General features: G+C 40.5%; 1 protein-coding gene across 3 annotated transcripts in view; it reads left to right on the forward strand.

Annotated features, from left to right (window-relative positions):
• The window catches only part of LOC128367021 (intermembrane lipid transfer protein VPS13B-like), a 326,938-nt gene that overhangs the window by 12,663 nt on the left and 290,261 nt on the right, over positions 1-24,014 (forward strand). For all 3 annotated transcript variants that reach the window (XM_053327805.1, XM_053327806.1, XM_053327807.1), the window contains exons 4-7: positions 12,277-12,394; positions 19,356-19,523; positions 20,911-21,092; positions 22,588-22,762. In XM_053327805.1, the coding sequence (XP_053183780.1) occupies positions 12,277-12,394; positions 19,356-19,523; positions 20,911-21,092; positions 22,588-22,762 (643 nt within the window). The remainder of the gene's footprint in view (positions 1-12,276; positions 12,395-19,355; positions 19,524-20,910; positions 21,093-22,587; positions 22,763-24,014) is intronic.

Below are 24,014 nucleotides of genomic sequence, written 5' to 3' on the forward strand. Positions count from 1 at the left end.
CATTTGATATGTAACGCTTTGTGATTCTTTTAAACAGAGGACTACTGATCCTAGTGCGTTTCAGGCATAGCTCCCCTGTTCTACTTTGGGTGTTATTATATGAGTTAGGTTCCAATTACCCGAGAGTGTGCCGGAGCTGGTAGTGTTTGCTTTTATCTTGGCTGGCAAGGGCCCTTGTAATGTGTGGGTAAGAGAAGAAGAATGTGATATGAATAATTGCACAACATGTCACTCTCCATGGTGGGGGAGAGGAGAAAAGGAGATTGTGTGGAGAAGGCATATGGTTAGTTGAAAAGATAATAAACATGCAGATCTTTAAGGAGTGTATCGCCCTGGCTTGACACAGACCACGTTGCCTCTTTAAACTGACCAACACGATAAGAACTTACAAGCTACAATTAAGTTGCATTCACTCCAAATCTTCCAGAAAAACTTCCATGGACTTATAACTTCCAGTTGACAGAGCAGGGATTAGAGATATTGAGATGCCGGTTAGTTGAGATACAGTGCAAGTAGTATGAGGTACAATATCCACATTCAATCAAACTATTTGAAAGCAATGGCTTAAAAAGTGAAACATTTTAATGAGTTTAAAGGTTTGAATGGGTTTAGTAATTACATAAAACTGGCTTAACACATCTCATTTGAAGATTCTAACCTTCCGTTTCAGCTTTGCATGTTGTGATTTCTAATCTCGGATCTAAAACTTGAATAGTGGCTCAAAACAACCCAAACTATACTGAACAGTAATTATTTGCCCCAAACAAATATGACTATGGAAGCTGTGTACAAAAAACATATATATTTAGTAACATTACAGACATTACAGACATGCAGTACAATTATGAATTAGTTATTAAAGGTTCTATATGTAAGAACTGTAACATAATTTACATGTATTAATTTTTTTTTATTGCCAATGACTGAAGAGTTTGTAGTGTAATTTGAGACCTTCCCCAACTTTCTCGATTGTCTGTAACAGCCTGTGGATTCTTACATGAAAGACCCGGGCTGGATTTTCCGCTAAAATTCAAAGGATATGACATTTTTGCACTCTCTCGTTTGCCTTGCCTCTATCCCACTAACGTCAACAAATGACTGGCATAGTGACACAACACAACACCCTGCAGATATTAGCTTTCTAGCTAATGAGATGGCTAGCTGCCTCCGTCAACCACAACACATTTCACAACAATACACCCCCGCAATGACAAGTTGCCCACTCCCAAGCACACTCACAGCTGAAACATTATTTCCTCAACATGGGAGCAGAAAACAAGAACATAACTCCCCCTTTTGTTGTTTCTGTCGTTAGTCCAAAGGTGGTAATAAGCACACATTTCACAACAAAACCGCTACACGTTGCTCCCTGGCCACAGCTCGCTGAGCTTATCGGTGTTCAGTAAACATGATTGGTAAAAAAAGAAAAGAAAAGTTGGCGGTTTGCAAGTTGGGTTGGGTTTGGATGGTTGATTAAAGCATAATTTTGGTGGTGCTGGTTGACAGCTAGCCGCCACAGTGCCACAGGAGCTGACTGACTGAGGTGAGAGATGTCAGCAACAGGATGTTGCTTGCAGTTAACTTAACGGCCATCAGTGTCACTACTGAGAAGAAATTTCTGATTCTTACAAACACAATCTTCAAATGTTCAATTTTGAAATTTTCAGATCCCATTCAGAATTACCAAACCGTGTTGAAACTTTCAAATCTCAGTTTTGAGTTCTCAGCTCAACAGCAGACAGATCATTGTGGATATCATTTGCGGCAGTTTGTCAGCTTTTGCGTAGCTTCCTCTGTGACCACAAAAGGCCTTTATTCAACATTTTTTACACATATGCAGTAGTGCTCCTGACCTAAACAGAGTTTAATATGCATGATCAGAGGAGTTCCCCTTTAAAGAATGAAACATGTCTCTTTTCATTACACTGATGAAGACAGTAAGAGACCTGAGATTCCACGGACAAGGACTGGGTTATAGCTCCAAGATGTTTCAACGACGCAATTGAAATGATTTGTTTCGAAAGTAAGGTTGACAGCTTTCCATCTCTCAAGTTAGTTGATGAATGTTGACAGTACCTCAGTTGCTTTGGAGCCCGGTGTATAAAAGCTATGCAAACATGAGGCCTGCTACATTCCGCTTGCGTGCTCAAACCTCCTGCAATATGGCTTTGGTATTTCTCAACATTGACGGAAAGTCCTCTCCCATTTCTCTCTGTTTGATTTATTCTATCTTGCTGGTTTCAGAACATTGATACTCTCCAAGAACACTTAGGCCTCTACAGTTCGTGCCTTCCAGCTGCACCTCACATGTGCAATTAAGTTGTCAGAGTAGCCTCAGCCCCTGCTTTCGCTGTTCTTGGAGGCTGGTGCTTACATTGTTCAAGGGGTGCTTATGTCTTGTATTATGTGCCTAATATAGTGTAAGAAATGATGGGTGAACCTGCAACAAAAGGGATGGCACTTTTTGAGAGATGGAAATTAACAATGTGTACTTTCATATCAGGTCCTGACAACTAACCAAAATAGAGAGAAGTTAGACAGATCTCTTTAGGATTTTCATTGTTTTTCCCCATTTACAAAAATTAATAATTAATTTCATTTGATAAAGCAAAATGAATCATTTGCTCTTATAGTGGAGCTACATGATAAACAATTGGCAAATAACTTGGAACTAGTTATTTGGATTAGTAATTAACTTACAGGTTAAATTAAAAACTTGCCCTTCGTTTTGGGGAATTCCCCTGTGTCAGTTGTAGTTGACTAAGAGGTGTGTGTCTTTTGTACATGCTCTTGTGTGTGTGTGTGTGTGTGTGTATGTCAGGGGTCTGTGCGGATCGTTTTATTGTAGCTAACACATTGCAGTTATTAGCATTTAGGGGGTAGCTGTGCCAGCGTAAGCAGCATGCCTCACATGCTCAGCCTGGGCTTGTGGTTAGCTGATGGAGACATCTGAAGGACCAGAGCCTCTCAGATCTAAATCAGGAACAATTTCTCCCTCTTGCCCATTCTTTCACTGTGTCTCCTTCTCTTTTGGTTTTTTTCCCTCCACTTTCCTGTTGTCCCTCTCTGATTTTTCTTTTCTGTCTTGGCTTTTTTTTCTTTTTCTCTTTCTTTCTCTTTCATTGGCTTATTCCCTTTATGTTGTCTACTTTCTCACTAGTGGGACAGCCAGATGTGTCAGGTGCAATGATACTAAACGTGTCAATAAGCAGCAGGAACATGGTATGTTCACATTAAGAGGTCACTGGACAAAATGTGAATATTCTCCAATCAAAAGAAAAAGGAGACAGCAGTGATTTAGACTACTCAGCCTGGTTCCAAATTCCATCACGGCACCTACATCAGGACCAGTCACTAGCCTGTCTGAATTCCTTGTTTTTGGCTTTTGATCAAGCCTCGGGATTGGAGTTACTATGTCTTAAAAACCTTTGTTTGAACAACAGTAGTGGAAAACAAACATTGTTAGCTGGGACGACAGAGCGTTGACCCCAGAACTCCCTGTGCTTTGTAATGCATTATTGCTGACCCGCTTACTGTTGAGGTAAATGTCCAGCAAAAAAAAAAAAGAAAGAAAAGAAGCTATTTTGTAACAAAGAAACCGATTTCATGCACAAATAAACTGGCTTTGAGATTTTCTAGATTAATGAAGAATTATGCACACTTTAACTGGAGCAGCAACAGCTACTGTACCGTAAACACAAGATTTGTTTCTGTTGGTGTTATTTGAGGTTTGCTTATAAGGCAAAAGAAAATGTCTTAGATTTAAACCAATACCACAGAATGTAATCGGTCCATAGTAGTGCTCAAATGCACCGAAACAGGTCACAGTAATGAACAATAATGGCATTGATTGGTCCATGGTACTAAAATGTTGTAAAACAGGCCTTTGCCAAAATGTCTATATGGCTTTGAAGATATTCAAGGAGAGAATTAAGCTTAAGGGTTGACTTGTGGCTCTTAACAGTTAAGGTGGTTGATACGGTTACTGTATGAACCCCTCAGCGTACAGATCTCTCTCTATCACTCAGTAAAAGATCTGTACTACAACTGCAACCAACTGTGTCCCCTCAGGTAAACACAATGCGAGGACAATTGCCCAACAAGACGTCCAAGCGAAATACAGAGACGTCAGAAGTCCTCCTGTTGCACCCAGTGGGTCTGGTCCGTAACCGGGATCCCTGTTTGCCTTTGTTGTTATTCTGGGCATGTTGGAGGCAGATATTAAACATAGCCAGTTTGACTTGGGTACAGTGGAGGCACTCTTGGCAGTGATCTCCAGCATGACATCACCAGTACTGTCGTTGTGATTCTTCCTGCTTTCGAGTGAAATAGTTTTGTAATTGTGCAGTCTCCTTTTTGGCAGATCCATTTGAATCCTTTCCATGCCCCTGACCCCCCCCCCCCCCCCCCCCCCGCCTCTTTAATGAACATGTTATATTTTGGGCTTCTGAAAGAAAGAAGGCATATGCTTGGAAAATTAACCTAGTGCCTTTATTGTAACAGTTTGTAGGGATAAAATGTGCTTAGTAACACTTCTGCTATTACCGACCTTGTAAACAGTTGCCCTCTTTTGAAAAGACTCCAGAGAAATCCCACAAGTCTTTCTCTTCTCTCATGTGGTGGGGTCATTATGTAGGTATGAAGGTTTCTGAAAAACACACATTATAGAAAATTAATTTAACTATAAGGAAATAAACAAGAGCATTTCAAGTAAACCAGGGTTGGGTCCATATTTTAATGGGCTGTCTCTCCTTCTTTTCAAGTCAAGGATATTTTGTTTATCTAACTGTTAATACACAGTCTGTACTCAGTATTGACCACAGTTAAAATGTGTGGTTTCACAAAAGAAAATTGACTTGGAAAGACTGTATAAGAAACACTATAGCTTTGACTTGGACATCAGGAGCAGCACATTAATGAAATTATTACGTTAACTATACATTTCATCACTATCCAGCCTTTTAGACTACTGAATGTTTACAGATTCCAAAATCATAAAATAATCTATATCTTTTTGTTGATTAGCTTACTCTTGTAAGCTCAATTTATTTGATAATTTATCTCTATACTGATTTTTATAAGGCCTCACACTTTACTTGCTCAGAAAAACAAGGCTTGGGATACACCAGTTCAGTTTTGAATACTGTAGCACATTGTGCACATTTCAGGACTGTAATATTTCATTAGCGCAGTACATTCATTGTAAACAGGGATTTTCTTTCCCAGTAGTGGATTTAATTACTTGAAGAGAGGGGGGAAAGAGAGAGATCACATTTTTGTAATGAGCTGTTTTCATTGAGATAATTATTCAGAATGTCACACGATGTGATATTCATCTGGGTTCATTTCGGGCTCTAATCCCTCCAATCTGCCATGGATTCCAGCTGCACAGCTCTACTTTTGTTTTTAAGTGTATGTCTCTTTATATTTAGGCTGAATGCGTATGTGCATTTTTGCATGGTGTTGTATTTGTTATTAGTATAGGATTGTGGTGTCTGTGTTTGTATCTGTGCAGAAATGACAGAGCATAATAATAATAATATTTAAGCACTTTTGCAGACTGTTTTTTAATGTCAGGGGGAGTCTGTGTGTGAAATTCCGACCTTACAGCTTTGGCTTGCAGCGTCCTTCTCTAGTCTACCTCCGTTTGAGGAGAAAATGAAACCCATGTCTTTAATCATGGCGTAATGGCTTTCTGCATTTGTTACAGTTTCATTAAAAACCCATTAGCAGCTAATTTTTAGTTGAGCTGATGGATGTGTTCGTAGCCATGGGACGTTAAAGAAAAGGTAATTTGAGTCAACTGCGATGAGCTTGGTTCCCCTCAGCTTACATTCCAGTGGGGTCGTCATCAATGAGTTGAGCAGCTTAAGTGTAAAAGAAGTGGCTGCATATGATTTGACATTACTGGAAGCGGTCCAATCTGTGACTGTATGTTTGTAACAGGGAGCCACTTTTCATGTCTCATTCCTCTTGGTGCCAGCTGGAAACCATTCTTATGAGAACTATGGTCATCACTGTTAAAACAGGGGAGAAAAAAATGATATGATGATGTTATATGATAGAACTAAATTAATTAAGTTAAAAAACACCATTAGGCTACAGAGTGAAGTGCATTCCTCATGTCCAAGCTAACAGTGCATCCCTTTAATATAGACAGGCACTTTGCAGCCTGTGCTTACCACTGATTATTAATGTTAGGACAAAACTCAAGACACTTAAATTAGGACTAACAATAAATAAAAAAGGGCTATGGACACCATGGGGTGCATTAACCATTATTAAGCTATATAAATTAAACAGCCTGCCATTTAATAGCAGAATAAAATGCAGACTCTCAAACAAGACTAGGTCAAAACCTTTTATGTGGCTGGACTGTGTATGAAATGTTAGAGGGCTTTTAATTTGTACATCAACCTGGTTACATCAGACATGACCAATGCAGCATTTTTAAACATGTTTTTCTTTATGTAAGTTTATTCATTTGTATAGCACTTTTCATACAGTAGTTGTAATGTAAGGTGCTGTACACAGAAGAAAAACATTAGTAATACTCAAAATACATACATTCATACGATTTTGGGTGTAGACTATACAGTGTTGCTATAAGGGTTTACCAGCCGTTAAGACTAAGTTTTATATATTAATTCACAAAATAGTTTTAATGCAGTATAAGTCTATCAAATTCATCCTTAATGCTAAATGTAAATTACCCCAGCAAAGTGTGTTTCATGTGTGCAAATGTGGTATCTGTAAATATATTTGATATATTGCTTTATTTTATTTACCATAAACACAGAAGTGCTTTATTTTGAAAAGGTACTGGACAAAGGTAACATGCAGACATTGGCAAGAAGTTACACTGGCGAAGGCGCACAGATCCTGTTGTCACGTAAATGTCACACAACACTCTCCTTCAGTGGGTAATTGTGGCACGATTCTCTTTATTGAAGCTTAATAAACTGACACAATAACAGTCCTATAGTGAAAATTCTAACAGCTTGGTCTCTGCCATTGCTGCTCGCTGTAGGTTGGTGTGAAATGCATTCTGGGATACTTTCGGCCAGCTTTGGCTGACCAATAGTGTAACTTCATCACTCAGTCAGTGACAGACTTTTGTGTGCCAAGAAGTACACAAAAATCCCACTTAGAGTAACAAGAGTAAACGTAATTTGTTACATCCACCTGACAAATAGTATGACTGAGAACAGTGTGGTCAATGCTGACTGTGGGGTATGTGTATCATGTTAGCGGTCAGTGTTTTCAGTGTTTTTCTGAAAAAACAATCTGAAATCCATCACATCCTCAGTGTGCTCTACCATTCCCTGGCAGCCAGTACTAGAGAGGTTTTGCATTAGGTTTGAAGAAAGCTGTATGGCAAAATGTGTTGTCTATGTGTGTTTTTGTATTAGGACAGAGGAGGTCTGATTGCTGGACCCTCCCCAGGGATGGAGCTCTGTGGACCCTTGCAGGGCCTCACAGGGGTCTCTACATGTCAGACCCTGTGTGTGTCTGTGTGTGTGCGCCCTGATTGATTTGGAGGAGGAGGTCTGTCTGAGATAAGGAGCTATTGGGTTTCCTTCATTTATTTTCTCACTCAATAGGCGTTTGCCCTCTACTGCCTGGCCTCCAATCTCCAGGCCTGCTGCTTTGATGTCAGCATGAGTTCGCCAGTGACCTGCAGAGGAAAAACAACAATAACAAAGAGCGTATTTACCCAGCAATGGTCTTCTGCATGCTCCCATTAATCTGCTGAAACTGTGTGAAATTGACCAGTTTTAAAAATGTTTGGGTTTCAAAGATCAGGCAGTTTCAGGAAAGGCAGGCTTGTCGACTGCGAAATTCTGCCAACTAATTTTTTCCCCCCGTATGTTCAACTGAAATTGAACAATTGCTTAGTAATCTGGAGAGGAAAAAGAACATGTCACATTTTATTTTTCTGAAATATTGCATTGAGCAATCAAAACAAACAGTGGCAGTTTTGTCGTTTTAGGCCAACACGTTTCAATGTGAAAACCACAAATGACAAGAAATTGCAGTAAGTTTATTTATTTTTTTCCTGTTCTTTCTTGTCTCACATTTAGACATGTACAGTACCAGTCACAAGTTTGCACACATTTTCTCATTAAAGAGAATGGGAAGGTGTGTTAAAATAGCTGACTGGTACTGTATATGATTTTCAGTGTATTTGTGAAACAGTTCGAGGTGCCTATCTAGAAACTGAGATTAAAATGGACAACTTCAATTATCAGTTGTTGTCCTCACATCACACTGTGTAATGTTGTGCTTGTTGTGATCTTAAATGAGCCACTTTCCAATAAAGTTAAACAAAACATATTCACACAACAGTACAATGCATGTAAATTGCTTTCACAAATGGCAGTTAAGATATGACTGATTTCTGAGACCCGTGAGTCATAGCTAGTTTGTTTATACTAGGAAAACTGTGACAGTATCTACAGATGTGCTGTTTACAATAGCTGGAGGTGGTGGCAATGTTCATTTAATGTGTTGAGCAGCTCAGATGAGGGTTGACCCTCCAGACATGCTCAACACGCTGCCTCCTGGTCCCTGACTGAGCCAGACGTCTGCAGAGGGACAGAGGTCAGGTCTGGCCTTCCTGTGCCCTAACCCTCCATGGGTGCCCACTTACCCTCTGAGTAGGGGGTCCCCCTCGCCTGTCACTCACACTGCACAGGACCTGCTCTTTTTTTTTCTCTATACCTCTGTTCTGATCTCATTATCTCTCTCTCTCTCTCGCTCTTGCTGTCTCTCAACCACTCTAACGGTTTCACTTTCACCTACTGTTATTTTTTCCACTTATCTCTTTGTCTCTTGTCTCTCTTTTCCGTTTTTGCTACCGTCATCTTTGGTTAACAGCTGAGTTGACATGCCTGTAGGGGAAGCAACCCCTCCCTCCCCCCTTTTACCCCAGCCCCTCTTGTCTTTCCCTCCTTTTCTATCCCTCTAGCCCTCCCTCCCTGTCCTGTGCCCTGCCGTGGCATTGGGGGGGATCAGTTTACCCGGCAGCAGCTGAGGCAGGCTTCATTTGTCCCAGGGCTTCCCTCTGAAAAGGCATTTTTCGCCTCTGGAGAATAGCTCACTGCCCACGGTGACATTGAGCACTTTTGCGCTACCTCCAAATTTGGCAGTCTAGTCTTTTAGTGGCAGTTTGAGTCACTGAACTCAATGTACTCTTAGCCTGCAGGGTAAGGAGTTCCTTTAGGTAAAGATATGAGAGCCTATAGGAGAGGGAGACTGTTTCTAATTCTAATGTGCTCAAGTGTATTGTGATGTAAACTTAAACATCTCAACATTTGAGCATGTCTCATAAAGTTATTTCAAGGAATAAAAAAAACAGCCGCCTTTTTCCTTTCTTTTTTTTCTTTTGACTTATCTCTAAATGTTGTAGTTGTACTGTTTGAAGTGATGACAAGTTAACCAGTGAAGTGTGAATAATGAGCAACAAATTTACATCTTATTATTTGCCAATCTCTATTCTTTGGAACCTTGATGAAGTATTTATTATTCCTCTCCTTCTGTTTACCAATTCCCACCACTCAGTGATGGAGAAAAAACTGCTCGCATAGTGCAGCTCTACCGCAAAGGACCTTCCTGAACTAAAGTGTAAATATTTCTGCCAGGGCCTCTCTCGTCTCTTTTGGCAATTGCATGTTTACTCTACCGCACTTTGGGGATTCTTGCTTCTCTGTCAGTGTGTCGACACTCGAATTATGCAAAGTATGTTTAAAAGCTAATCTTCATTACTGAGACACACACAGAGAGAGAGAAAGGGGTTCATTGTCATCAAATAATGTCAGAAGCAGGGAATGTGTGCTTATTGGGTGGTGTACGTGTATGTACAGCATGTGACTTGCCTGGAAAGGTGTGGCTGCGAGTTTTCATTTGCTCATTTGAGCATGTGTGAATGAGTGTGTGTTCGCACGGAGTAGCCAAATATATTTGGTTTTGACACCTTTAGTGTTTACATTAGTCAGGATAAGAGGAGACTCCTGAGACACTCCGCTGCACTGATCTCCTGTTTAAATGCTAAACACATGTGATGGCTCCCTTTCTCTGTCCAGATTGTCTGACTAACTTACCGCCCAGGCTGACTGTGAAAAGGTTACACTGCTGTAGTAACCCCTAATCAATGCCATACTGGGGGTTAACTCACTCAACCCTCCACCTTTTTTTTTCTTGACGTCTCTATTTTTAGAATGGTTCTAATGTGTTTGGTTTCTGTTCTTTTTCCCTTTTATGGTAGACTTTTTCTGTGCATTAATTCCTTTTTTTCCATTTCTTCCTACCATCCTCTGTTGCAGGCTTATGTCTACTGTGAATGTGAATATGAATCTGAGGTATTTGTTCAGTGATACATAGTAATTGTAGAAAGGTTTAGTTATAGTAGCCATAGTTCGTCTATTGTGCTTTGATTCCAATGTAGCATGCTTTCCCTTATTCTTAGATCTTAGATTTTATGGTTGAAGAGGTTTTTACAGTAGTGCTGGCTTTATTCCAAATTGGACACATATCTTCTGTGTTCAAAAACAGATTTGACAGATTTTACTCCCCACAATCTCCGGTTATGAACTGTTGAATAAAAAGTTGTGAACATGAACAAGTTCTCTTAAAACTTGGAAATAAGACAACAAGCCTCTGTGAAAACTTGGAAACACAATGACCAAGACCCTCCGGAGAAGATGACAATCCGCTAGTAGAAATTTTACAAGTCTACAAAGATGGCCTCTTTATTGTTAATGGACTTTCTCCAAGGTTTGTCACTTGATGACATCACATGTGAAAACCTTGTTTTTTTCCTGCTTTGAGCTTCAGGAGAGCGTTTAAACATATTACTCAAAAATTCAAATATTATCAAAAGGAAACCCATGGGAATTTCTGTTAGATGATTTTCCCTTTTTGTGCGAAATGACTCGTTTAACCATCAGGATTTGATCCATTCGGTCGGATAACATTTGGAAAGTCTAGAAGAGCAGCATTATTTGATCCCCATTCAAGTTAGCAGAGAGCTAACCTACATTACCTAGCTCTGCCAGTGGAAAACTCTAGTATATTGTGAAATGTGAGATTTTTCTGATAGGCTTTATCAAAATTGTGTGGACTCATTTGTCAAGGGCTTGAATGAATAGATGTTTGTTTATATGTTTAAGTTCCGCACTGCAGGTTTAAATAAAATTGTATTCACCCCTGTAGATCTAGTGAAAGTCCTTGGCTTTTAGCTCTGTAGCCACACTCATAACCCCCACCACTGTTTCTCCTCATGTCCTCTTTCTCCTTATTGTTTTAATCGTACCTCATGTCTTAGTCACAGAGCACCCACTAGGCTGAGGCACTCTCCAAGCTGAACCAATAAATAACCTCCTCATCCCAAATCTCTGCTCATTGTGTTTATCTTCAGCCTCATTTCTGAAGGGAACATCCATTTCATCGTCATTACTCCACACACACAAACACACACACAGATCTTTTACTTGCATTCCTGAGCTCAACAGGCTGCTGGTCTCCCAAGCACTGATGACATGTGATGTTGTGGAGGAGAGACCTTCACGCCTCTCATCCAAGGACCAGAGTTTATTTGTAGAGCCCACAGAGCCGGTTGTTAAATGGGTATGGGAGGAAGGTTAGTGGGAAGGGGGCCTTAAAAACAGTGGTGTATGGTTGATGCTCCCCTAATCACTCCTGTGCTCACTGCACACACAGACGTGCAGAAAGACAAATACTCAGGCACACACACAAATTACCTGATTACCCTCAATAACCAGATAAAGGTAAGACTTAGATTAGCCTGCTTACATTGTTTCCAGTAACCAGAGTTTGGTTTCACTCTCTGACCTCTGTGGTGCATGTGCAGAAAAGGGAAACTAGACATAGCTATTTATACATGTCAGGAGTAATTTGACAGTGTGAAAGAATTCAATGTGGGTACTGTGGTTACTGTGATTACAAGCTGATTATCACAACCTAGATAATCTGTGGAAACATGATAAGTTGCCATAATCAAAGCATTAAAAACACAGGTTAGCTTGTGGACATAAGGACCTGCACACTCCACTGTATTAATATACTTTTCTACTACTATACACTACAGTAAAATCATAATAAATAATAAATAAGAACTTAACCTGGTTATAATATTGTGAATGATTGTCAGAGCACATCTAAATACATTAAATCTTGGTGTAATAGGTCCGTGTGGAAGTCTGTATTTACTTAACTACCTATCCTCACGTGCCACCTTGTTTGTTTTTTCATCAGGATGACCACGAGAGCGGCTCCAGCTCCACCAGTCGCAGCGTCTCAGACAGCTCCAAGGCAGTGGCCAAGCCCCGCCGCCTCCAGCAGGCTGCCCCCAGTGACCCGGACCTGCCCCCAGGTGAGTGATGACCCCGGGCCTAGTGAGACTATGCTGACTCCCTGCTCTGAGAATGACCACCAGGGCAGGCAGGGCTTCATTCTGGGGAGGACAGGGCCACAGAGCGAAGCAGAGATTAGGACCTATTTACACTACCGAGAAACATGGGTTTTACTTTCTGGCCTCTAAGAATGCTGAAGACATAAAATATTTGAATTTAAATCCATTGACTTGTAAGTAGCCCAGTGCCTGCAGAGGTCAGTAACGGATTTAGGTATTGCCTATTTACAGAGAGAAATCTTCTTTTTGGGATGAGTTGTGTAGCACTGCATTTTTCACCAGTGTAAATCAGTCAGAGAGAGTATGGGGGATGTGTCTGTGATAAATCACATTGTGATGGCTCTTATCAACAAGGCCACTTGACCACATGCCTCCTACAGGGCAATGGATTCCATGCCTGCCTTACTTTAGCACTTTACAGCACCTCACAAAGGATGGTTTAATTGGGGCTGGATATTGGCCTTTAAAAATATTTATGACGTTTTTAATCAATTTGTAGCTCTCTGTTAGGACGAGCTTGTGTCTGACACACTTTTTTTCTATAAAGACACATACACAGGCTTCGTAGCATGCTTTCTCCTATTTTTATTATGGCACAGACTATTTGAATCTTTTTCATTTTTATTCAGAAATATAAATAGGAAGCACAATCCCACTAATCCTACTGAAATACTCAACAAACACTGTATAAAAGTAAAAACATCTCAGATACAACTTTTTAACAAAAAAGAAACAACCAATGAAATGTTTGAGAGGCGTGAGCTCATTTTGCCAGAGGGAAATTTGAAATATTAAGAAAAGATATGGCTTATTGAGAGGAAAAAAACAAAGAAAAATAAAGGAAGGTTGGGGGTCTTCAGTTTTAAGAACCAGGTCATAGTCTAACACCCAACCATGAGACACACTCCCAGAGTCTGCATGAATGTGTGAACCTTAACTCCTAGCTGGTTGTATCTGGGGAGGATCCATTTCCAGGCCCGATGTTATGAGATAATATCTCTCCCCAGCTGTTAAAGCAGGGTGCCTCACACCCCAGCATCTCCCTTTGGGCCTGCCTCCAACTGATCTCCCAGGTGTGTGTGTCTGTGTGTGTCTGTGTCTGTGTGTGTAACTTCACTCCATCTGTGTATGTGCATGTATTTGTGTTCATTTGTGTGTGTGTGTATGCTACACTGTTCCAGCAGTGGACCTTGTTTCAACCTATTACAGGCTGTAGAGACAACTCTGGTGTCAAAGGTTGCAGCACCTCAATAATAGCGAGGAAACAGATGAATGCTGTAATCCCAGCCCGCCTAATTAAAAGGTAGAGGTTAAAAGGTAGACAACGTAAAACTAACCTGCTATGACTCAGACAGAGGATGTTTTCCTAAGAATGAGATACAAAACAAACCTGTCAGGGGTCTTTAATGTAGTTAAAGGATGTTTTTCAAAAGTGAGGACACAGCGCTGCGTTTCAAGGCAAACTGGCAATTTTTTCATTCATTAGTCTCTGGAGTACCTCTATTTAGACTTTCTATAATCCACTGCTATGAATGCAGATGTTGTCCTGAGTACTTATTGCATTCCTATTTCTGCCAAAGAAAATACTGATTATCTGCTGGCCTCATAATATTACCATATATTCTAAAATAAATGAAAAACATTCTGTCTGCCACAGTGTTTTCTTTTCATACTACCAGTAAGAGTCGCCAAAGGCAGATATTTTCAAATCCTACTCATTGGTGCTGTAACCGATTGTTTATCAGCTTGTCAAAAAACACTGCAGAACTGTTCAGTGTTGTAAGCTAGGGAGCACCGAGAAATCTATGGAGCGTGTACACTAAACAAACCGCGGCCAACAGTTTCAGTTCATTATGAGTTCATTCTGGTATTAAAAAAAGTGTAATTTTGTGTTTTTTTACAAGTTGCTATTTCTCTTAAAGCTTCATTCCACAACAGATATTAACATCTCTATCTATTCATTATACAAATATTAATCTCATTTTATATTACAAGACGATATAAAAACATTATAGCAAACCAGTAAAGAAAACTATTTTTAATACAGTACACTGTTGCTGTATTATTTATAAAAGATAGATAAAATTATAATTGAAAAATAGTTTGAATTAGACTAATGGTAAAGGTCAATGGTAAAGGACTCTGATTGGGACTGAAGGCAAAAACAGGTGATTGAGATGTCTTTTTTTCCCCAGGTGGAAGCAACACTACAAAGTAATTAGACAGTATTGATTGGATACACACATTGGTATTTTTTTGCTTCCAGTATTGGCTTCCATTCTTTTTTCAATGTCACATTTATTCTTCCCCAAATCTGCACATATTTAATCAAATGCATTTAAATGCTTCTGTCTCAGCAGGCAGTGATAGACACAGGCTGTCACTGTGTGAGTGGATGGGTGATAGGAGGGTGGCACTGTGAACAGATGTGAAAAACGTACATCAAAGACGACCTGCGTTCAGGAGAGAGACCAACACAAGAAGGTGATGGCCGGTCTCACCTCTTCATTAGCATCAACGTCGACAAACCGCGGCGTTGCGTCTGGTCCCCTCCCCTTCAAAACAAAACACGGCCGACACTAAAAAGCAGCCACCAGCAATTATCCAGTCATTTGGCCTTAAGCTCTCACATGCTGAATGAATTTATCCTCCCCTGTTCTCCCTGTGGTGGAAAATAGTGATGTTAATTTATATGCCATGGGATTGGTAGCCACACAAAGACCAAAGACCAAGTGCTTCCACCTTGGGCAATTCTGTGAGTGATTATGTTTACTGCTGCTTGTGGGGGGACCAGTGGCCACCGTTTGTGAGAACCGCATTTCTCTATTCCAGTGGATGCCTGCTTTGGCCCCATTCACACTGTTTGAAATGTGTTTTGTTTTACGAGTTCAAAGAGATTTAATAGCGGTACCGTCTCACTTTGAGTCTAGGTTTAGCTGTTTACCTGTGGGCACGGTGGATCGGGCCAGGATTACACTTTCGTAGCTGAGCTCTCCTAAAGTGCCACAAACATGTTAGTTTTCTCTGTTTTGCAGTTAGTTTTGTTAGTTTCATCTTTATTGCCAAATTCTTTCTTGTCGTGATAAATAGATTTCTTGGACATTTGATTGAAACATTAATGAACACCTTATATAAATTCTTCCACATGTTGAATTATACTTATACTAAGGCATTGGGTGACCATTTCTCCTCTTAAGCCCTGTTGAACTAATACATTGACGTGGATCACAAAATATGGGGAGCAAATTGCCGTCCTAACCATTTTTGTTTCGTTGGATGATAGTGCTCTAAGACTAAATTTTGATTTCTTAAGATAACAGCTGCTGTCTGGAACGACTCACTGTTTCCCAGCCTGTCATGAAAGTAAAGCATGTGTATTATTTCATGGGCTAAGTTCATTGTGCATGTGGGTGCATTCATTCATATTTTGCTGAAGTGTTTGTGTGTGTTTTACGTGCTTGTGCACGCACACTATTGTGTGAGTGCAATGCAAACACCAAAATTTATGTGTCTATTGTGAGTCTGCTCGCATTGCTTTTAGTGTGTCCAAGAATTGCATGCATGCATGGTTGTGTAAGTATGCGTGTGATTGGGGGAGATTGAGATTTGCTTGGGCTGAAATGCAAACACTCTCCTGAGATAAATCCATGGTCCAGTGCTACTGCTGTCCTGGTACTGGGGCCTCTGCGTACAGAATAAATACAGCAGCTGTTCTGGTATTACTGGGAAATGCTACTTATGAATAGAGAATATCCCATAAGGGTAAAGGCTGGAGCTTTCTCCACCTGGAGCTTTCTTGTGTTCTGTAGACCTGCTGAACCATGCATAGCTGGCCCAAGAACTAACAGAATGGCTAATATACATAGATGCCTTATATTACTGGTATTAGTAACTTTGTAAGAAGACTAGGTCAATGACTATAGTTATGGTCAATATATAGAATTGTGGCCAATTTGTTAGAGGCAATTTTCTGTAGTGATCCCAGTAATATTTGTTAAAGTTTAGTCAACATAATTTAAAAAAGTTAAAGGGTATAAATGCAGTTGCAAGAACAAGACTTTCCACTCATATTTTTTTTATTTTAATGATAATTATTCTAATTATCTTTTAACTTCCTGTGCTTTTTCATCTGTGTCCATCTGTGGTATATGGTATCATCCATATGTCTGTATGGGATTAGGATGCTAGGCTAACATTCCGTCACAAACACCATGAACAAACTGACCACCTGCCCAGCACAGTGCTGTTTAACCAGAAACACTGCAGCTACATCTTATTTTTATACAGTATGAGCTACACACAGCATGGCATGGCTATGCTGACAATGCCGGCCATATTTACAAACTGCTAGCCACCATGCAGGTTGGTAAAATGGATCCTTTGCATCCCTTGATGCTCCTATCAGTGTTGGAGCCGCTGTGTGAGATGCTTCAGTTGATTTCGGGGCTGTGTTCATTTTCATTCTGAAAGAACAATGGCCATTGGGGAAACTCCAACACTGTGCTGGATGAACAATGGTCTAACTTCATCACTCAGTGAGTCAGTGACGGACAGACATTAGGGATTATAGGGCTGGTTCGTGGCCACTCCAGCCAAAAATATAGGCCAGTGTTTCCAGGATCCTGCAGGAAACTGTTGCGATAGTGGACGTGAAATCCGTGCTTCACTATGTTTATGATCCTGGTGTTTCAAATTTGACATATAAAAGAAAAAAATTGTCATAGGAATGTATAAGATTATGTGAATTATATGTAGCACTTCAAAGGGGCTATTGTGTCACAGTAGCTAAATATTCTTTTGGCTACATGGTTAACGGTGCTAATTACATTTCAGAATAACACAGCAAGACCAACTTACAGTATATTTACTGTCTGACGGACTTGTCAGTCTTTCTCTCTGTGGCTAATAACTGGCACGGCTAATAGCTGCTAATACTTTCCATATACAGGAAAAATGGTGAACATGGACAGTATAGTGTTTCTTTCCTGTATTGCACAGAAGAGAGTACTTGGCCTGTTCTGAGATCACATAAAGGAGCTGTTTTTTCCAGTCATTTTATGGTTGAACAGTTTTAAGTGGGCTCCTTCCCTGTGGGCCGCAGCACAGGTGCTGGCTGTGTCAATTGTTTACAGAAGTTCAGAGCCGCGCGATGGCTCGCAGAGAGAAGGATTGGGGCCCTGGACTCAGTGCAAGGCATGAAGAAGTATAACAAGTGTCTAAGAGAATGCAAGACAGAAAGAGAGACACCTTGACATGGGCAAATTAGATCCAGAGAGGGAAATAGCAGGGGGTAAAGTGCTGGTTTTACTGCCCAGGCTGCAGGTGCGTCAGCAGCTTTCTGACTGACCCCCGAATCTCAGCCACACACAGTCACATTCATGCACGCAAGAGAGCAGCCGGTCTCACGTACAAAATCCAGGCAAGCACACGCATGCATGCAAGCACACGCACAAATGTCACAAACACACACTGCGTTTATTAGTCAAGTTTACATTATGTCATCCTCTCTTCCTGCCACTCTGTTTGGTCAGGCAGCAAACTCATGAGAATTTTGTCAATTGGATTATGCTAATGTGTAGTCAGGCCCGCGTACAAGTGGCTGAACAGCTAACTAATTCATATAAATGTTTTCATCAACAGCACCATTTAGTTCTACCCAATTATCGGTTCTGTTATGCCCTGGGCCAGGCATGTAGATACAGGAAGACAAACATTTGGTTTGGAAAATACGAGGAAAGCATTAAAGGTTTATATGTTTTAACTTGTAGTGACTGTGTTTAACAGTACATGGGAGGAATGAATAATGCCATTGGTCCTGTGGTTAGGAGGATTTATTGGTGTATATTTTCATATTTTATGGTCGAAACTCCCCTGTCTGTAATATTTTAAGTTCTTTCTTACTTTGTTGAGTAATGACCTTACCATGTATGTTTTTCCTGCGAAGCTTCTGTTTCTGGGCGTCACTGCGGCCATTAGGAGGTACTGGTAACACTGCAGGATGGCTCCCCCAGCTCTGCTGAAACCCAATCTACGGGACTGCTCTTTCTCTCCTCCTTGCTCTTGGTTACTGCATCCCTCCGCCTCTTCACCACAAAAGCCACCAGCCCCCCCACCCCCAACTTTCACCCTCACCAAAAAAATCTATTTCTATATTCCTGTTTTGTTTCCATTTGTACAAAATTGATTTCTCTAGTCTGCTCTACATCACCACAAAGTATAGAAGCCCCTTTCTGTCTCTCATTATTATTATATCATTGTGTTATATCAGTTGTGTTATACTGCTTCTTTTTTCTTCTCATCAAGGCTAGAGACTGTGCCATCAATAACTCAAGCTTGTGTCTTGTTTAATATATATAAAGTCCTGTGTTGTGTGTGTATTTTTGTGTGTGCTCATGCAGGCTCCTCAGTTGTTTTAACGGGCTTGGGAGGGATATGTTTGAGGCAGCATGCGCATAGTTTGGGGTTAAACAGGACTTTGCATCTGAGAGGAGAGGAGAGCCCTTTGGAGATTCATAAATTCACCCAGGATTTGTAGCGCTGCTCAGGCATGGTGGGAGTAAAAATGTTTTCTTATGGATATTTAGTTCCTTTCACTGTACTCGTCCAAGGGATAGACTGTGGCGAAAAATAACATGTCAGGACCTCCTCTTATTTATGAGCCCGCGAGGATGGCAGGGGTCAGTGGAATTGAGCTTAGACTTTCAGGGAATGCAGCTCTGGATTTCACTCTTTTTACGGTGTCTCAACACAAAATTAATCCAGTCCTGATATATGCTGGGGAATGTATTCTAATATAGCAACCATGACCTCATGTGTACATGTGTGCCTCTTTATAATTAGCTATGCTTTTTGTTTATCATTTCTATGTCTACTAATTGTGTCATTTAACATGTTTCTCATCTGTATGCTTATATTTTTGTAGGTTATGTGCAAAGTCTGATCCGGCGTGTGGTGAACAATGTCAATATTGTAGTGAACAACCTGATCCTGAAGTATGTGGAAGATGACATCGTGCTGTCGGTCAACATTACCTCAGCAGAGTGCTACACCGTGGACGATATATGGGAGAGGGCCTTCATGGACATCACGGGTGAGCAATGACTGCTTACATTCCTTGGTAGTGGGATTAACTAGTAAATCTGCTGAGACAAGAACCTGTATACTACAGTAAGTGTTTAATTTTGTCAGTTCAAAGTAAGGTCAAATGGACACATCAGGCAACGTGGCTGTTTGTTTAAATGCCCAATGTCAGCTGCCAGAGTAGTCTCATATTCAGACTCCCCCAGTCTGATAGGAGCATGTGGACAGCCTCTGCAGAGTGGGCTTCAATGCAGAAGAGCAACCTTTAAAACCACAAAAGATGAATGAGGTGGGGGATTTTAAACCTGAGCATGCCACTTGTAAATAGAACAGTGGGAAATGCAATCCTTGTTGGCCCTTGCATTTGATGGTTACATGGTTCATGTGTTGTGTTTTTGCTTTCAATTCATTGAGGTGGAGACATGGATTTCTTGTAGGAAAGAATGAGCATGTTAAACCAGAAAGCTGCTCATTCAAGTTTTGAACACCTGATGTGTTCAAACATGATCAAAATCAATGTGTTGACTGGTCCTGTTACCTGTGCCATTACCTATCCTATTAATAACATAATGCTTCTCGTATGATTACATAATGTAAAGATATAGCTAGTTGCAAAAGTCTTTATCAACAGAGGAATCATGACGTGGTCATTTTCTGGTATTGTTACCACTGTGGAATTTCTCGTTCAGTGGGCCTCACTCCAACATATGAGGCAAATAGTGCTTACAACAATAGTTACTGGCACAGAATAGAATAATTCAGGGAATGATGACTGCTGTTATTTGTCTGTCTGGACGAATGAGTCAGTGACAAGATAAAATCTGAAGATTGTAACGTACCATTCCACAAGAGAGACACACACACACACACACACACACACACACACACACACACACACACACACACACACACACACACACACACACATATACACACACGTTGCCTTTGGTCACTTGTGGGGATGCTACATAAAATTAAATTCATAGTCTGGAGACTTCACTCTAACCCCAACCAATAACCACTAGTAACCATAACCACTAGTTGCCTAACCTTAACCCTTACTCTAACCCCTAGCCTTAACCACTGACCCAAAAATCTGCTTTTTTCCTAATTAAGGACACAGCTTTTGTCCCCAATTGGACTTGCCGTTTACAGTTAACTCGTCTTTAGTCTGAAATTAGCCTATGACAGACCTACCATACCTAACCACTAGTAACCCCCCAATACACACACACTCTTACTGCTATCTCTCTGAAGGCTTGTATTTTTCTGTGCACATACATGTCTAATGGACATATGTTGACATGTTGGTTTAGCGTCAAGCACTATATAATCATGGGTCAAACTGGTACATGAAATAATTTATATTGATTTTGTCTTCTGTCCTCTCTGTGCAGCTCCAGAACTGGTGCTCAGGAAAGTGATCAACTTTGCTGACTGCACGGTGTGCTTGGACAAGAGGAACGCTAGTGGCAAGATTGAGTTTTACCAGGACCCGCTGCTGTACAAGTGCTCCTTCAGAACACGCCTCCATTTTACCTACGACAACATCAATTCCAAGATCCCGTCTGTGATCAAAGTAAGCAGCTCAACATAGAGCTCAATATACAGAATGAGTTTTACATGGGTTCATTTACATGTTATTTTGCTATCTTCCAAACATATGACACATGCTAGTGACAGAAAAGTTTAAACCTGTCATAGCTGCTCAAAGTTGTTAGAGAAAAATGTGACTTACTTGCGGTTTGTTGGCTCTCATTAAATCAATGGCAGGATAATGACTAATTTCAGTCCAGTGATTTAATCCAGTGATTAACAACTAGTCTAGACAACCATCATATCACGAAGCAACAGGACGAAACCAATGATGTACAATGAAAGATCATTGGTGCAAGTTTATTAAAGTTGCGAAATGTCTGAACATCAATCTCAAATAATGTAACAGTTTTGTTTTGAAAAAAGTACTAACTAGGGAATCATCACAGGCAATCACTACTCTTTGTCAGTGGAGCAGTGGAATGTGTTTGCTGAACATCACAGACTGAAGACTTAGTTGTCTTGTTCCTTAATGTGCTATAGGCTTGTTTATGTAGTCATATCTAAACTGTGTCTGATGGAAAAAGTTATCTTAATTCTTCTATTGATGCATTTTAACCTCTGAAACTATAAACAATAAGAACATAATGTTAACGTGTGTATGTTCTAGCCAAAAAATCGATAGTGGCTGTCTGTGGTTTATGTCTCTGTATTGCATTTGTCATGTGGTCATTTAATTCACTCCCATTTATCTGTGAAACTAATTTTCTCGACCGGCTGAATTAAATATAAAATATAACATACAGTCAGTAACAAGCTTTGTGGTTTAGTGTTATTGAATAAGGTTTTCACAATGACCCATCAACAAAATCACACATGAATGGTCATGAAATGCCACATTTAGAGTAGCTGTCTGTTACAGCACTATGTTACAGAATAACATGCAAGCAAGTCCACTTCTGACTGAATTTAGTATGTCTTCTGTTATTCATAATTTGTTAATACTGTATTTCTTCTGTTGAAAAGAAAAAAATGTGTATTACAATCCCCTTTGCCAAAGTGAAGTGTTTTGTAGCTGCAGTAGTCAATTACAGTAAATGGTTCTGTTCATTGGTTCACATTATATGTTTTATGTGGGTACATTTGTTTCAATTTGGACATGACTTATTTTTATTCTGACACTGTCTTTATATTCTGGGATGTATCAATGTCCTTCTTGTTACTCTATACTGGACATCTACTCACATTCAACTCATTTGTGGCTCATAGCTGCAGGTCAGCATATAACAGCATATTTGTTTAACAGGAGCAGAAATTGTGTCTTCCACATGCAACACTCAGCATCCATCAGTTTAACCAGAGGGGAATCCATACCAGTCCTTATAGGGCCTTTTCATTAAATATTCCCATTCACATTATGTGGGAGCCCACCAGAGGTGGTTGGGCCTGTAGCCCATTTCACATGTAAACATATAATTTAACAAATCAAATTTCAAAATTTCAACCATCTCTTATGCTTTCTTCTTTGTTTTCCTTAGATCCAGACCATGGTGGAGAGCCTGAAGTTGTCCATTACTGATCAGCAGCTACCCATGTTTATCCGCATTTTAGAGCTGATTATTGCCCTCTACTACGGGGAAATCGGAGGACACAAAGAAGGCGAGGGAGAAGAGGGCAGCGGTCATGTCAGGGAGGCTGGAACAAGTTTGTCTGGTGAGTGAGGGCAGCAACAATTCTCTGTTTTTAATTTATTATAATCTAAAAAAGCCTTTGGGTTGCTTTTTATTTGAAATGTTTTCAAAAGATCAGAGAAGAGTTTCTTTGGCTCTCAGTAAAATTTATAACTTGATGACTAGCAGTGGCCCCTGAAGTGGCCCTTGCTTATGTAAGTATGTTAAGTAAGGATGGCGTTCGGAATAGATTTGCAGCTTCAGTTGCTAATCTACGAATGATAAAAATATTTGTTGCTGTTGAATATTTTAATAACAACCATACTGAATATGCCCTGCTCTAATATAAACGACAGCAGCAACTTATGATGTAGCAACTACTGCAGCTGGCACCTATTGGCTGCACAGAATTTCTGCTCTTTATTAGTTTAGCAGCAAAATAGTAGAATTTTTATGGCAGAGCCCGATCCTTTTTGCTGAAACTGCTGTGCTGTAAGTGTATATGCACAGCAAAATGAACCAGCATTTCTCTGTCATAGTCCAATTTTTTAGAATTCATTTTGAAGTGATGTATTTTGGTCTCACAGTCAATTTAGAAGTGTGATTCCTGTAGCGGTCATATTTGTCAGACAAAATGTGCTTCAAAGCTCTGGAGCAGTTAATGAGCCATCACACCATTCACAAAGCCTTGACTTTTCTCCTTAGACAGCATTTTCATCTGCATATTGCCTTGTTCTATTCGGGGGTGGGGGGCAGGGTTTGTCTGTCCATACGCTGCTGTTGATCCTAAATGGGACATTGAACATCACTTTGACCATGGTGTGCGCTCCTCCTGCTTTTTCCACAAACAAACGGCGGAGCGTGTAACTCGACACAGACCATTGTCGTCAGGCCTGATCCCCTCCATGTGTATAGAGGCAGGAGAGAGAGAGAGAGGGAGGATGAAGGGAAGAGGACGAATCAAACACAGGCCCATCTCTGCCTTTCTGATTGGAACCCCATAGGAAATCACAGACCCTGCATTCAGGAGCCGAGCAAAACACACATGCACGCAGCCGGCTTTTCTTACAGACATACCGCATACAGACACGTCCAGTATGTGGTATGCCTGTGAGAGAAAGCCTATCACTACTCACAGTCACCTGCAGCCTTTGCACACATGAAGTTGGAGTTAAGGGCACACGCACACTCTCACACATAAACATTTTTATATATACTTTTAATAGCTGCAGCCACCCCCTTAAACCTCCTTTTTTTTTAACCCCCCCCCCCGCAACTCATTCCTGAAACGCCCA

This window comes from Scomber japonicus, chromosome 10 (genome assembly GCF_027409825.1).
Source record: "Scomber japonicus isolate fScoJap1 chromosome 10, fScoJap1.pri, whole genome shotgun sequence".
Taxonomy (NCBI): domain Eukaryota; kingdom Metazoa; phylum Chordata; class Actinopteri; order Scombriformes; family Scombridae; genus Scomber; species Scomber japonicus.